This window comes from Chinchilla lanigera, unplaced genomic scaffold, assembly GCF_000276665.1.
Source record: "Chinchilla lanigera isolate Chin_1 unplaced genomic scaffold, ChiLan1.0 scaffold00044, whole genome shotgun sequence".
Classification (NCBI taxonomy): Eukaryota; Metazoa; Chordata; class Mammalia; order Rodentia; family Chinchillidae; genus Chinchilla; species Chinchilla lanigera.
Genome location: NW_004955445.1, coordinates 17,835,415 through 17,851,591, shown reverse-complemented (window position 1 = coordinate 17,851,591; position 16,177 = coordinate 17,835,415). Strand labels below are relative to the sequence as shown.

At 43.9% G+C, this 16,177-nt stretch overlaps 1 protein-coding gene and 1 long non-coding RNA gene across 2 annotated transcripts in view; one reads left to right on the top strand and one right to left on the bottom strand.

Annotated features, from left to right (window-relative positions):
• Fam83d (family with sequence similarity 83, member D) overlaps positions 1-14,493 on the top strand; it is a 24,323-nt gene extending 9,830 nt beyond the window's left edge. Inside the window, exons 2-4 of the mRNA XM_005392523.2 lie at positions 4,997-5,164; positions 10,027-10,151; positions 13,058-14,493. Of these exons, the coding sequence (XP_005392580.1) occupies positions 4,997-5,164; positions 10,027-10,151; positions 13,058-14,045 (1,281 nt within the window). The 3' untranslated portion in view covers positions 14,046-14,493. The remainder of the gene's footprint in view (positions 1-4,996; positions 5,165-10,026; positions 10,152-13,057) is intronic.
• LOC106149417 overlaps positions 1-16,177 on the bottom strand; it is a 29,336-nt gene that overhangs the window by 4,888 nt on the left and 8,271 nt on the right. The gene's annotated exons all lie outside the window — the stretch shown is intronic.

Below are 16,177 nucleotides of genomic sequence, written 5' to 3'. Positions count from 1 at the left end.
TTTTGGTTTTTTCTCCGGTACCAGGAACCGAACTCACGACCTTGCGCTTGCCAGGCAGGCGCTTTTGCCGCTGAGCTAAATCCCCAGCCCCTAAAATAAAGTAATTCTATGGTATTATAAATTGTCCTTTGTGGTAGGCCTGATCCCAAGCACTTTATGGGTACTCTATTGATCCTTTCAGGATTTATTCCAAGCTCTCAGTCATTTGAAGACTGGACATTAGACTTGTCTGGAATAATGCTTTCTCTAGCACTTTTCTTATAGATGGCTCTAGAGTTGTACAGACCTGGATTGAAATTCTAGCTCCTGCATGTTAAACATATTTTCTAGCCTCTCTACACTTTAGTTTCTTCCTTTGTAAACTGCAGATAATAGTTAATAGAGTTTTGAAATCTCTAGAACACTTTTAAGCTTTTGTGCAAGAAAGCAAGTGGAAAATATGCCAGTGGTACATGATGAGTAATGTAAACAGGTTCTGTTCTGTTCCCTAAAGATGGAGAATACTAGTGTCCTCTGTTTTTCAAACATATGGGCCCTGAAGTTCCATGGTGCAGTGGATAGACAAGTAGAGGGACCGAGAAGAGAAGGCTTGCAATTTGTCACTGACATGAAAACAGGATTTGACACAGGTGTGACTGCTCCACATATGGCTGGAGAAATGTAGGGATAGTGTAGGGTCTGGGTAGCAGACCAGCCACCCTGGCTTGTGTGCAGCTGGGTGTTTCCTGTGTAGGTGCATTGTTGGGACTGATTTGCAGATGGGTACTGACCCAGGAATAGACTCACAAGGCTCCACTTGCACAGCTCTCTGGCCCTGAGAAAGTGGGCAGGCTCCCTATAGCATAGGCTGGTGGAGGACAGTACCCGCAGTCACTGTGGGCACTTGCTGGGCATGGGCTGCCCATCCTCCATGGCTTTGTCCATCCTACCGTATGTATCGGGGACTAGGTGCCACAGCTGATTCCATGCCATCTTTGAGATCCAGGTACACTGCTAAGGTGTAGCAGTCTGCAGTACAAACTCCTATACCTAGCTGCTGTGTCTGTTTTCAAGAGCAGGACATGGCTGGCTGGAATGAGGCCAGATCGTTGCCCAGCTCAGTGGAACCTGTCCCCTCCCAGATGTAAAGAGGACCAGGGCTAGTTCAGTTGTACAGGGCTTGAGTGCATGAAGGCTGGAGAGGAGGAATTGTGGCGGGGGTGGTGTCCTGAAGGATGGAGAGCATTCCTGCTGAAGGATGTGAGAGTCCTGTTTTCATGAAGTAGGAAGCACGTTGGGTACAGCAGATCAGGGGAAGTAAAAACCTCTATCCACCGCTGACCACCTGAGGTTCTTAGGGAATGGCTTTCCAAAGAAGGGAATACCAAGTTGATACCATGTAACGAAGGTGTTGTTTGTACAACTGTTTTGTTAAGTGATAGATCAAAATTCAGTTTGGAACAGTCTTGTACTCTGGCCCCTGCTCCTGGTGGCAGCCCTCTCCAACCCTGCCAGCTGGGCTGTGTGTTCTTTTGGGCCCTGTTCCAGTAGCCCTGGAGATATGTCTGTTGGCCCATCACACTGTTATCCTTGGCTCCTCTGGTCTCATTAGACCGAGTTCTTGAAAACGGGGATTGACCCATTTCCTCAGTGCCCCATGCTGTACCTGGCTCACATGGGTTCACGCTGCATAGAGCAGAGTGGGAGGTCAGAGAGGCAACCCGATCTCTGCATTTTCCCTCCTTACCTTTCCCTTGGGAGCACTATCTCATTCTTACACTTGTGTGTCCAAGACCCCTTTATAAAGGTTTCACTGCTCCTTCCAAGGCTTCCAGTTTAGAAGCCTTTCTAAACTCCCTCTAGCTGTTTTTCTTTCTTCTTTTCCTGTTTTTGCAAATTGGAGGGTTTCTCTCTTCTTCAACCCCTCTTTCTCCTTCTTTTCTTCCCCAGAACATGTCCAGTGCTTGGGATCTCCCCTTGTCACTTTCCCTTCTCTGTGACCCTCGTTGCTTTTTGCCTGGCCGGTCGCTGCAACCTCTATCACTGCTTTTTTCTCTTTTGATGTCTGACCTCTTAGACATTTGCTAAAGCTTGCTAAGCTAAAAATTCTCCATGCACCTGCAGTGTTGTGGGTGCTTAGGTACACTGTTGGCGAAGGTGGGGCCAGATCTCCGACCTACACTAGTCTCTTCCAGGGTATTATTGGAGTCATCACTTTGAACTCAGTACTCACACAGGCAGGGTGGGGAGAAGATTGTTGTTGGTTCCTTGGTTGGTATTCAGGGCCTTCTACTATCTTGTTCCTCCATCCCTCTTTCCCAGTGCTGTTCTGTAGCTCCCTTTGACACATATGGTACGTTCCAGCCAAACTGGTATGTACCCCATCATTTCCAGCCTCTTCACATGTCATCATCACAAGGCTTCCAGCAGGGATGCCTTTCACATCTCCCATGTCCTCATGTCTCAGTCTTGTTCTTCTTTGTGATCAGTTCAGATGCCATCTTCTTCCCCCACCTCAAGATTTCCCTGCCCTTGCCAAAATATGTTTAAGTGCCCATGGTACATCCACCACTGCAAGAGAAACAATATCCTGCTCCCCATAAAGCCTAGCCCTGATTTTCTTGCCTCTTACAATACATGTCATTTTGCTTTCCTGCATCCCACATATTGGCAAATTCTTCATAGCTCTCTTTGTATCTAGTGCAGGGTGAGCCCATAATAGACTCTGATGAGGAGCTGTTTATCTATTGAGACACTATTATCTGATGAGGAACACCTGTCTCATAGTTTGCCCTGCGTTAAGCCCTTTCCAGGCTTTGTCTCATTGAATCCTCTCTACAGCCCTATAGGTCCTATGGTTATCCATATCTTCCAGAAGGGAAACTAAGGCTGAGAGATTAAGCAACTTGCCTAGGGTCAACCAGCTAGCATGTGACAGAGATGAGTTTGGTATCCAGGCTTTCCTGTCTTTTAACCACTATGTTTTGTGACCCTAATGAGTGGGATGGTTACAATTCAAAATAGGATGGGAGAAAACCATAGAGGAATATGCATTTCTGAAGCTGCTACCAATGCAGAAAGAACACTTTTTTTTAAGTCAGTGTCCAGTGAGTTTTAGCTGTACCCTTTACCAAGCATAGCTCACAGCTAGGGGCATCAGGATTAGGGAGGTGGAAAAGGCAGCCAGAGAGAGAATTTATCTTCCCAGGTTCCCTCATGGCACTGATTTCCCTGGACCTAGAATTTCAAGGTGCCCAATCCAAGTAGATGGGACCCTGGGGGTTGGAGAAAGATAGTAAAATTGCCTCTTTGTCTCTGTATTTCTTCTTTAAACCCTGAACCCTTAAGGGATAATGACTGTCAGGTACAGTCCTGAGTCCTCCAGGGAGGAAATGAATGCATCTCATCCAAGGGCCTCTGCTGCAATAGAAGTGATGAAGCTTATGAATAAACAATTTTAATATTCAGAAGGAGAGCTGCTGTGGTTCTGAGGTATAGTTTGGAGGAGAGAGAAGCCTAGGCAGCTCCCAGCTGCGGAAGAGCTCCTGAACCCTGGCTTCCTTACCTTCTGCTTTGGTTTGTAGGGACTTGTTTCGAAGCTATGATGTTTTGACACTCTGCTACCCTGCCAGGAGTTAGCTGGGAGCCATGGTTTTAAGCCTGTGAAGAGGGTGATTAGAGGCTCCATGGCTGCAGCACCCTCTCTTTGAACGTGACGGAAGCTGGGAGTTGGCCTGTGTCTCCCCATGTGGAACTGTCTGGACAGCTCCAGCTCTGGACTGGAAAAATGAATACCTGAGCAGATAGCAAGGGGTCTTCTATACCTTGCACTTTATGCATAGTCATTTAATTTTTGGTGCAGACCTGTTTTGCAGCTAAGGAAACAGACAATCACAACAGCTGTAATTTGCCCAAGGATGCATAGCTGAGAGGCAGCTGTTAGCGTAATTTGATGCTGAGTATGGAAAAATCAATTAGCAGGCACAGGTGGAGCCACACTGCTGGGGAGAAAAAAGGACTGATCTGAGCATAAGGGTAGAAGCCTTAGGAAATATTTCCATGTTCTTATTGGCTTACACTGTGGATAGCTATGAAAGGATTGTGGGGATCACCTTTTGTTGGGGAGATGTTTGGCCAGATAAGGCCTTGCAGAATGGTAAACTGATATGCAGTGTTGGGGAGGCAGAAGATAGAAGAATCTATGTGTCTCCTGCGCTCATTTTAATCATGAATTGGTGGTCAGTGGGGTAGGCCTTTCTAAAGCATAATAAACATTAAAAAGCAGAGTGAGGCATAGTGGTGCATGCCTGTAACCCCAGCACTCTGAGAAACTGAGGTAGGAGGGGTGAAAGTTCAAACCCAACCTGGACAACACAGTGACTTAATAAGACCTGGTCTCATCATCATCATCATCATCATCATCATCATCAATTTTTTCCTAAAAGGGCTGGTGGTGTAGCTCAGCAGAAAGGCTCCAGGTTTAATCCCCATTCTAGGGAAAAAAACAAAACAGAACCTGAGATCATTCCAAATCAGACAATATTCAAACCATATATCTGAAGAATATTACACCTCTAGAGGCCTCAGAGAATCTAAGGTCCTGCTTACTTAATACTGAAGCCAAGGTGTGGAAGTGGAGGAGGTACTTTAGATGATAGTGTGTTGTACCAGAAGCAGACATCTCACTGGTCTGAATCAAACCTGGACGAGGAGGTTTTAGGCAAGCAAGGCAGTGGCTTATCTATCTAGTTTTGAGAAATTCACTAGAGGAGAGTAGCTGGAAGGCAGTGCGGAGTGGGCCAACTCCAGATTTGTAGGATGCTGGGGCCTGGGTGTCTGGGAAATGGAAAATAGTCCATGGTGAAGGGAAAATGGATTAAGAAGAAAGAAGGGAAGAAAGGTGATTGCAAGATGGGGTTCTTTCCCAGCTCTGAGGTGGCTCCAGCATTCAGACAGTGCACATGAGGTGGTGGTCTTGTGACCTGACAGCTTGTCCTCCACTCCCCCTTCCCCTTAGGTGATTGCCGTGGTGATGGATGTTTTCACAGACATTGACATCTTCAGAGACCTGCAGGAAATATGTAGGGAGCAGAGAGTGGCTGTGTACATCCTTCTGGACCAGGCCCTGGTCTCCCACTTTTTGGACATGTGCATGGATCTGAAAGTTCATCCCGAACAGGAAAAGGTTTGTGTGGTTTTGCATTTTCATCTCAGTCAACAAATATGACAGAGCTTCTGGGATATATAAGTTGGTTAGTGATTGTGTCCCCCTTTACAAGTGAGGCAGTGAGCAAAGTCATTTGCCCAAAGTCTTACAACAAACACTGTTGACTTTCTGATTCTACTCTTAAGTATCTACCCAAGAGATGAAAGCACATGTCCACACAAAGACTTGTGTATGGGTGTTTATAGATGCATTAGTCATACTGGCCAAAGGATGGAAACAATCCAATGTTTATCAGCTAACAAATGGATAAACAATATGTTGTCTATTCACACAATAGAATATTATTCAGCCACCAAAAGGAATGAAGTGTTGACACATGCGACAGTGTGTACAAAGCTGAAAACATTATGCTAAATGAAGGCAGCCAGTGACAAAATGCCACATTTTAGGATTCTATTTATAGGAAGGACGACTAGAATAGGGATATCTATAGAGATGGGAGTTAGACGAGCATCGGGGTTAGGATGCAGAGGAGTGGAGGGGAGGGTGGGATAATAGCTAAGGGGTACAGACTGTCTTTTTAAGGTAATGAGGGCTCTCAAATTGGCTGTGATGATGGTTGCATATATCCATGAATATCCATGAAAACCACAGAATGATACACTAAAGTGGGTGAATTGTATGGTATGCGAATTACACCTTGATTAAGCTGTTGAAAAGAAAAGAAATGAAGCATTGGTCAAGCTTCAAAATGTTGGCCTCTGTCCCTCTGCGGTGCTGTCTCCTAACACGGGCAAAAACCAGCTTCATGGTTGTGGGCCTGGAGGCTGCTGCGGAAGCTGTTGCTCAAACCAGTGGCTCCAGGAGGCTCCACTTTAATGCTCACCGTTTGTTGAGCTCTGTCCTGGGCACTGCTCAGTGCTCTTGACAGGTGTTATGTGACTGATCCTCAGCAGCCATGTCAGGTAAGTGCCACTGCCCTGGTGTTTTAGATCAGGAAGTGGTGACAGAGCCCAAGTGTCCACGGTGCGTAGCAGCAAGCCAGGGATTTGTCTCTTTCTGTCTGCCTCTAACCCCCGTGTGTGTGGTCTTGGTCACCTGCTGCCACTCATTTCTCATTAAAAAATTAAGACTTTACATCCTTTTCTCTGGCCATGAAAATAATTTCAGTATTTAAGTGTAAGGCAATATAGCTGGGTGTGGTGCCACTAACTTAAAGTCCTAGCTACCCAGGAGGCCAAGGCAGGAGCATCGTAAATTTAAACTGGGGATGTGGCTCAGTGGTAGAGTGCTTGCCTAGCACGCACAAGGCCCTGACTTCAATCTGCACTAGCATGTGTGTGTGCACGCGCACACACACACACACATACACAAATACGAATCAAAGGCAGGTTGGGTGACTTAGCCAGATCCTGTCCTAAAATAAAAAGGATTTTGTCTTAAAAGAAAAGTAAAAAGGCCTGTGAATGTAGCTCACCATTAGAGCACTACTGGGTTCATTTATCATGACTAAAAAAAAAAAAAAAGAAGTCTACACAACGTAGTTGGCTTGGTCTCTTTAATGGAAACAGGCAAGAAAAATAGTAATATTTTTAAAGAATTCATTTTTTTAATTAAGTAACTTAGCCTGTGAACTTACAGAACTTAATTTGTTAATCACCTATTTGAATATCTACTATGTGCTGCATATTGTTCTAGGTGCTAGAAATAAATATTCAGCAACATGAACAGAAAATTTGGACTTTAGTGTTATAGGCTTCTGCATGGGAAACACTAACTTACTACCTTGTTATTATCAAGCATTTTGGTTTGCAAAATTTTGGCTATTTAACTTCTCCCTGGTTCTTGTTTCCTCTAATGAGAAAATGGAGGATCAGGTTTAATGAGGTCACTACTGACCTGTCCCTGGTGGAAATTCATGATGGAGACAGGATTGAGACTTAAGAGACTGAGTGAAATAAGAGAGCCATGTTACTCAGCAGTCAGTCCAGAAATGAGATTGGGTGGAAATGAGAGCATGGAAAACACAAGTCAGACACGGCAAAGTGAATATCGGCCCATGACTGCCCCATACAGAGCCAGGGAAGAAAATTGACGGTGTCAAGGTGTAAATTTAAGGCACTCTCTATAATTAAGGATATTTTAGCAGCAGAAAAGTCACAGAATAGTTCTAACCACAACTTTGATCCATTGATTGCCTCTGCTTCATCCATTAGATAGAAATCTAGGAGGATTTATTGGTTCAATTGTCCACTAAATCTTAGCAGAGTTGTGGCTGGCCTGGTCATCCAGTCCACTATAGTAGGTTTAAAAGAGGTCTGTTCGTCTGGCTTCCTCAACATTTCTGCTGTCTTAACTCCTCCCATGGAGGCACTGTCTTCCCTGGTTGCTTCTCCTACTCAAGCACATCTCTGCTGCTGAATCTGTGCCTTACTGAGGGTGGCTGACTTCTCCCCACCCTGGGCTCTGTGGCCGCTTGAGTGCTGGGTTGTCTGGTCTGCAGAAGTGTGGTCATGTGCAAGTGCTCAAGACTGCTTTGGCCACAGTCGCAGAGGCCTGCATAATATTCAGACAGTTAAGGGAGAGATTCACAAAGCCATACTTAAGACTCCCTACAGTGGTATTTTTATGCTTGTTCTTGTATGTTGATCCTTACCACTCAGCTCAGGAGTCATGTCCTCCACGAAGCCCTCCTCCTGCCAAGTCCATGAGTACTTCTCTGAAATTCTTTAGCTTAAAAAATTATCTTAAAATAATTTTAAGATTACTAAAGAAGTTGCAAAATAACATTTGGAGTTCTTGAATGTTCCTTATCCGAACTTTCTAGATGTTAACAACATCTTATGAACTTGTGGACGAATAATAAAACCAGGAAATAAGCTTCGTATCTACAGACTACAGAGTTTATGAATTTAACCAGTCCCCTAGCCCCTTTTTCTGTCCAGGATCCAATCTAGGATCACGGTTTGTGTTTAGTTGTCAAGTCTCCTCAGCTCCTTTTAATTTGAGGTTGTTCTTCCATCCTTTTGCTTTGCTTTGCTTTTTGTCTTTCAGGTTGTGATGCTTTTGAAGAATACTAGCTAGTTTTCTATAGAATGTGAGTTTATCTGATGTTTCCTCATGGCTTAGTCCATTTGATGAGAATACTGCAGATATGACAGTATACCTAGCCATGGTTTGTTTTTTACTTTTTATTTTTAAATAATGATAGATTCAGAGTTGCAGTTTCCCCCATGGTTATACCTTAGATAATCCGTAACACAATACCAAAACCTGAAAGTTGAAATTAGTGCAATGTGTGTACGTACTTCTGGGCCTTTTATTTCCCATGCACATTAGGCCACAGAACTGTTCATCACCTCAGAGATCTCCCTTGTATAGTACCTTATGATCCTCTCTTTCTCCTCTCCACATCCACCACTATCTTTAACCCTGCCAACCTGTAATTTGTTTTCCATTTCTATCGTTTTGTCTTCTAGAGTGTGTTATATAAGTGGAATCATATTACATGTGACCTTTTAATATTGACCTTTTTCACTGAGCACAACATCCTTGAAATTGATCTAAGTTCTTTATATTTCAGTAGTTTGTTCCTTTTTATCATTGAGGAGCATCACATGGTGGTACCGTATTTAACCACTCCCCCACTGAAAGACATTTAGGGGCCAGGGATATAGCTCAATGGCATAAGTGCCTGCCTGGCTTGCACAAGGTCCTGAGCTCAACTCCTGGTGCCCCCCACCAAATCAATTAAAAAAAAAAAAAAAGACATTTAGATTGTTTTCAAGTTTTCTTGTAAAGAGTTGCTATGAATATTCATGTAGAGGTTTTTGGAAGGACATACGTTTTCATTTCTCTGATTGATGTTATATCTTGCTGTAGGTTTTAAATTATTCAGTTACTTTTCTCTCGCCTACTCTAGTCCTGAGGCCAAGAAGCATGCCTCAGATGTCTGTTGTCTCAGGGCTGGGTGTATAGGAGGGGCTTTCTATGTGGAATGAATGAGAGTTATACAACAATCTGAAACATTTAATTTGAATGTGTAAGATTTCTAACAATATAGAGATGCTAGTATGTTCTAATCTTTAGAGAATGCATTATGGTAGGCTAGGCATGGTGGCACATGCCTGTAACCCCAGCACTGCGGGATGCTGAGGCAGGAAGAGCACAAGTTTGACCCCAGCTTGGGAACATAATAACTTAGTCAAGATCCTGTCTTTAAAAAAAAGCAGGTTATCTTATTTTGTATATGACTGTATATGTGTCTTACATGTATCATTTTATAGGAGCATAGGCATTCACATGCATATAGTGTATGGCTAGTGTACTTTTTGGTAAATATGTACTTGTAGAAGGTGGAACCTTGCTGATTAAGGCCCATGTGAGGTGTTTGTGGCTTAGCAGTCCTCTGTTAGAGAAGGCTCATGCTCTGTTCCTGTCTTCAAACCCCTCATGACGTGGGTTAAGAAAAGAATAGGAGAAGCACCAGCTCAGCTTCACTGGACTTTTATCAAAATGTTATTTATTACTAGCATCTTTTGTTCCATCAATATATCCTCTGCTTTTTGTTTCAAAATCATTTCTTAGATTCTGTTCTTTGGTCTCCCAGAGAGGCAAGTCTTTTAGAGCACTTGTACACATAAACTAAAGGTCTCAGAAGTGAACATAAGAGAAGATGGGCTACTGGAGAGGTAACATTACCTGAGTAACAGCTGGCTAGCATACCATGTGTGTTATTACTACGTGGTGACCCTAAGCCACACACTGCCAGAAAGTTTGTTTAGGAATTATAAACTGAGGCCTCTGGCCTTCCTCGTTTGCTCACTGAATGAGTGTCACTGAGTTGTTCGTTGATTTCTCTCCCCCTCCCTCACCAACAGCTGATGTCAGTGCGGACTATTACAGGAAATATCTACTATGCAAGGTCAGGAACTAAAATTGTCGGGAAGGTTCATGAAAAGTTCACGCTGATTGATGGCATTCGAGTGGCAACAGGCTCCTACAGGTATGTTTTTAACAGGTGCATCACTTATTAATCTGAACTCTTCAGAAGCAGCGTGTCATACCAGGATAAAAGCCTTCTGTTCCTCTCAGTGAGAGCCTGTGGGGCTAGATGTTCCCACATGTGCGCACCTGTGTGTGTGAGTTGGTTCATCAAGCCCCCTCCTATTGGAGGTCATTGGAGTGGGCAGTCATGGCCCTATCCTGTGGGTCACAGACCTAAATGGAGGCTTACCTTGCCTTGAGGCCACCTAGTAAGTGCATCCTAGATTTAATCCTTGGCTCGGGCCCATGGGATGAGCTGGGGTTTAACAGTGACCCATATAGCCTCCAGTCCAGGTTGCATTGGGATTTGGACCCCACTTCCCCTACTTACATGCAGGTAAGGGCAAAGGCAGGCATTGACATCAGTGTGGAAGGTAGACTTGAAGCTGTCACCTTTAGACTTAGCTTCTCCATGCATTAAGCCTTCTACGTCATTGCTTTCACCCAGAAAATATGGGTCATGTTTCCAACCCACGTTTGAAGTTTCTGGCAAGGGTGTCTTCATGTTGAGAGTAAGGAATTTGAATGGGATGTTGACAGAAAGGTTCACATAATTTCTAGAAGTTGTGCCATTTTTATTCTTGTGGTTTATGGTTGTGTGTTTTGGCAGCTGTCCATTAGACTGTCTGTTGATATGGGATCATACCAACAGATGTGTCTGTAAAGTTTAGAAAAGAAAAGCTCACTTGATGAAACGTGCATTCCTGAGCAATAATTATGTGTCAGCCCTAAGTTTATAGCAGACGAGCAACAAGAGAAAGAAGCTATAGTTAGGTGTGGTGGCACACACCTGCAAGTCCAGCACTTGGGGGTCTGAGACAGGAGGATCATGTGTTCAAGGCCAGCCTAGAAAACGTAGTGAAACCCTATCTCAAAACAACATCAACAAGCAAAAAGCAGCTTTTGATATGTTCCTTTTCAAAGTGCACTATCCTTGTTCAAAATAGAATTAGAACTCTTTCTTGTGACTTCTTTTGTTACAGAAGGTATTTAGACTTCCCCCCAAAGTAGGATTTATTCAGACTAACAAAACTTATATCCAAATGGTTTTTTAGCTGTTCTAAAATCTAAAAATATGTTACTCTCTACAAATGAAATATGCTACATTGACGATAATGATGATGATGATTATAGTCCTGGTGTTGGGTGGATGCTTTGTTTACATTATATCACTGAGGGCTTTCAAAAGAATCATTCTTCTCAGGCACTGAGGGCAATTCTCCACAGCATTTTCATTAGGTAAGGCTTTTAGTTACGAGAGACAGAGTTGGCTGGCTGTTGCTGTAAGCCTAGTACTGGGAGGCTACAGCAGGAGGATCAAAAGTTGTAGTGATTAGTGAGACCCTGTGTCAAAATGTAAAACAAAAATTTTAAAGGAAGCCTGGAGCCAGATATGGTGGCACATGCTTGTAACCTGAGCACCTGGGACGCTGAGGCAGGAGGATCACTGGGAGTTCAAGGCCAGCCTGGGCTACTACATAGTGAGCTCAGGACCAGCCTGAACTACATAGTGTGACCTTGTCTTGAAAAACCAATAAATGAATGAATGGGGCCTAGGGATGTAGGTCAGTGTGGAGGCCCTGGGTTCAACCCCCACTACTACTACTACCAAAAAAGAAAAAAGTGTTGGTGCTGTTTTTCATCTCTTATTAAAATATCTTGGGGCTGGGGATTCAGCTCAGTGGCACAGCACCCGCCTGGCAAACGTGAAGTTCTGAGTTCGATTCCCAGTACCAAAAAAAAAAGTCTTACTTGTGGCACAAATCTCTGTATCAGTGAGATAATTACAAGTGTCCAAAAGCTAAATCAAACTACGTTATGTAGAATGTTAACATACCAGCTTCCACTTGGAAATATAGAAACGTGCAGTAGGTTTTCAGCTCAATTTGACCTTGGGCCATTCATCTACCACAGCCCTATTTCCTGATTTTGTTTTTTTCTGGCTGACGTTTGAAGACAGAGTCTGGCTTACATAGTCTTTAGTAACTGTCTCCCAGAGAGACAGAGATTCTCTTCCAACACTGCTATCAAATCTGAAAACTTATATGGCCCTGGGGGGTCACATGCCTACCCCGAATGACACCCTGCTCCCAGGGGATCACATTCTGGCTGGACTTGTGTATATCTTTTTTTTTTTTTTTTGACTTTTTGAGACAGGGTCTCCCTATGCAGTTCAGGCTGGCCTTGAGCTCACTTTGTAGCCTAGGCTGGTCTCGAACTTGCAACAATCCTCCTGCCTCAGTCTCCCGAGTGCTGGGATTATAGGCGAGTGCCACCGTGCCTAGCTTGGACTTGTGTATATCTCTACTCCCATTGAGGTTAGAGAAGGCACATGCATGAAAGTTTTCCTGGGCAGAGGTGGGTGAGGGATCTTATCAGAGGCTGGACAGGCAGGAGCACATGGTCACTAATCAGCTCTGAATGTGGCTTGAGCACAGGTGCCATTGTTAGAATAATAAGTCATTGTCCTCTGTGAAAACAGAAGAGGTAGCAGGGAACATGGCACTAAGGATTTAGTAGGAGTGAAGCTAGACTCAGGATGCTGTGGTGTGTCTAGCTAGTTTCCTTATCCTTAAAATAAAAGTGCTGGCCTAAATATTTTAGAATTCCTTTTTTGTTTTTAAAACTCTGAGGCTGAGAGGTTGTGCAGGTCTGTGTATTGATTAACATTTGTCTTTTTTACATCTTTGTTGACATACTGTATATACCTGTTGATGCTAGTTGAATTCACACTGAATGGTACATTTTATTACTGAAGTTGTGACTCTCCTATGGCAGGCTTGTCTGAGCTTTATTATTCAGACTGACAATAAGTAACTTCCAATTCTTCACCCTTACCAGTTTCTGTTGTTTTTAACCCTTCAGTTTTACATGGACGGATGGCAAATTAAATAGCAGTAACTTGGTAGTTCTATCTGGCCAAGTGGTCGAACACTTTGATCTGGAGTTCCGGATCTTATATGCCCAGTCGAAGCCCATCAGCCCCAAACTCCTGTCCAACTTCCAGATCAGTGGCAAGTTTGATCATCTAGTGGACCGAAAACCACTAACCAAGGAGCTCACACTAGGCAACCTGCTGCGCATGCGGTTGGCCAAGCTGTCAAGTACACCCAAGAAGACCGACCTGGCCCCAGAGGAGCCTGTGGAGGGCAAGACAGGGACCAAGCCCCGCAACTCCGTGTCTTTCACCATTAATGAGGAAGACTACTTCCACAGCCACAGGGATGAACTGGGGGACAGCAAGGCCGTTGATGCTGCCACCCAGACAGAGGCAGAGGCGGAGATGGCAGCAGTGAGCGTGAGTGAGGTGGGAACACAAACCAGCATGGACACAGCTTGTGCCGGAACCCAGACCACCATCGCCACCAGGGCGTCAAGCTCACAGACCACGGTGTGGTCCAAGTCAGCCACCACACAGACTGATTCAGACGAGAGCAGTCACTTTTCTCAGGGAATGCAGTCTAAAGAAGGATCACCGGTGTCAAAAATGTCAGTGTCAAGGTCCTCCAGTTTGAAGTCGTCCTCCTCTTTGTCTTCCCAAGGCTCAGTGGCAAGCTCCATTGGCTCCCACGCTTCCCTCCGAGCCCCCGACTTCCACACTCCTGGATACCCAAAGTACCTGGGCAGCCCCCACCTGGACCTCTGCCTGAGGGACTCATTCAGAAACTTGAATCAAGAGCGGCAGTTTCATTTCGCTGGCATCAGGTCCCGGCTCAACCACATGCTGGCCATGCTCTCGAGGAGAACACTCTTTGCTGAAAACTACCTTGGCTTTAAACCTGGAAATTTTACCAGAGCATCAGTGAATTTGGTTGCTGTTAGAGATACAGTACTTTATCCTTCCTATCAGTAACTGCTCCGTGTTGACTCCTGGTGCCAGCCATCCTGTGGCAGATATCACCGGAGTTTCCTGCTTTCCAAAACCTCATGTCTCTGACTGCCTTTCTCCCAACTTTTAGTCACTTTGGCTGTCTTTGAATTCTGTTCTGCACATTATTTTACATGCTTTTGTTTTATTTTTGTCCTGTAGAAGCCAGGTGTTGGTTTTATGGTTGAAACACTATGGGTACAGTTTGTTTTGCACAGTTTTAACAGTTCTTAAGAAAATGTTAGATTTTTAACGTTAATTCAATAATAGATAAAATATTCTACATTTTTCTTGATTTGTATACTTTTCTGTCTTAGGGGTTTGAGTCATCATTATTTTTATAGTCAAAATCCTACTGAGGGGGAAAAAACTGTTTCTTAAATGTTATCTATGTTATTAGCATTAAATAAATTTAGACAACTTTTGTTTGAAAGTTTGAGTACTTTTTAAAATTGATTTATGGGGCCGGGGATGTAGCTTAGTAGCACAAGCACCTGCCTGGCAAGTGCAAGGTCCTGAGTTCGATTCCTGGTACAAAAAATTAAAAAAAAAAAATTATTTACGTATTTGTTCAGTGTTTTTTGGGGTTTGTTTTGTTTTTTTGTACCGGAAATTGAACTCAGGACCTTACACTTGCCAGGGAGGCGCTTGTGCCGCTGAGCTATATCCCCCGCATAAAATTTATTTATTTACTTATCAGGGAACATTTTTCTTTTTAACATCTAGGAGTACGTCACAGATAAATGCACCAAATAGGTATCTGTGAGATTTTCTTTTCTCATAGGATTGGGGTAAGAAGAAATATAAACAATCCAGACTGTAAAAGAGAAAACATATAGCCAGTGTTGGGGACATCCCGTCTGGAGCAGGATGAAGATTGATATTACTCTGTATTTGAATGAGGAAACTTGGCAGCAGCACCAGTCCTTTGCACATGCTCTGGCTTTTCTGTTTTCAAAGCAAAAGCCCAAACTATTTCAGTGAGGACCTTGGTTTTCTGCTTCTCTGTGAAGGAAGCCTGGGTGTGCATCCTGGATGTATGCCTGAATAAACTCTAGTGGCCCCACAGGCCTAATTTCATCAGATGGGTGTACTGACATGATTTAGCAATCTTATATCTCTGAGTAGGGGCAAGAGAGGACACTAACAATTATCCCATATTCCTAGTGCAACGTCAGGCAATGTAACTGGTTTCTACGTCCTGCTAATCAAGATGGGTATGGCTGTGGAATCCTATTTTTGTTGAGTCTCTTTACATGGACAGGCAAAAGGAAGAGAGTTAGAGGATGGCTCCTCCTCCTCCTAGCTCACTGCAGCAAAAATGCTCTATGATAGGGTGTTGTCTGGCACGTAGACTGCTGATGCATGTGGATCAGGAGCATGCCTGCAAATTGTCATACACGTTCAGGATCACTTGGGATGACCAGGTTATTCGTTGGGTTAGTGCTGTAATCTATGGCTGTGAAGCAGATATTAGGGAATTGGCCTATGTCTGGGTGTAAACAACTTTGGGGTAAGCCTGGAAGAGGCAGATTGTTATTGGAAACCATCTGGCAGATTTAGATCATTTTCTATGTGCCATTTAAAAAGCTTCACAACAGTATACTGAAGAGCTACATAAGTTAGAAACTGTGATTTCTTATTTTCTGATGAAACTGAGGCTCAGATTAAGTAGGACATCCATGACTACTTTGGCTGGTAAATGACGACAGAAGACGTTGCGCAGGTTTCCAGGTTCTAAATTCAGCTTCTGCTACAGGACTTTGCTCTCCTCTGGAGGCACTGGAGTGTGTGCCACGTACAATGGAGCTAATGCAGTGGTGAATGAAAAGCACAAACAGCTTCATGAACACACATAGGTACAAGGCCCTGATTTGTGATAATGTATTTAAACTGTTTCCAATTTTAACTCAGTGTTCTATAGAACTGTTAATAGGATTACAGGGAAACTTTGACTTATGAATTCAATTCGTTCCCGGGGGCTGGTTGTAACTCAGGCTGTCAGTTGAAGGTTCAGGCTCCTCTACGCAGCCTTCAGAGTCTCTCTCCTGTACGCAGGCAGATCGCAGAATCCTTAGAGAGACATTGGCCCAGGATTTCTCAATGAACCCCTCACA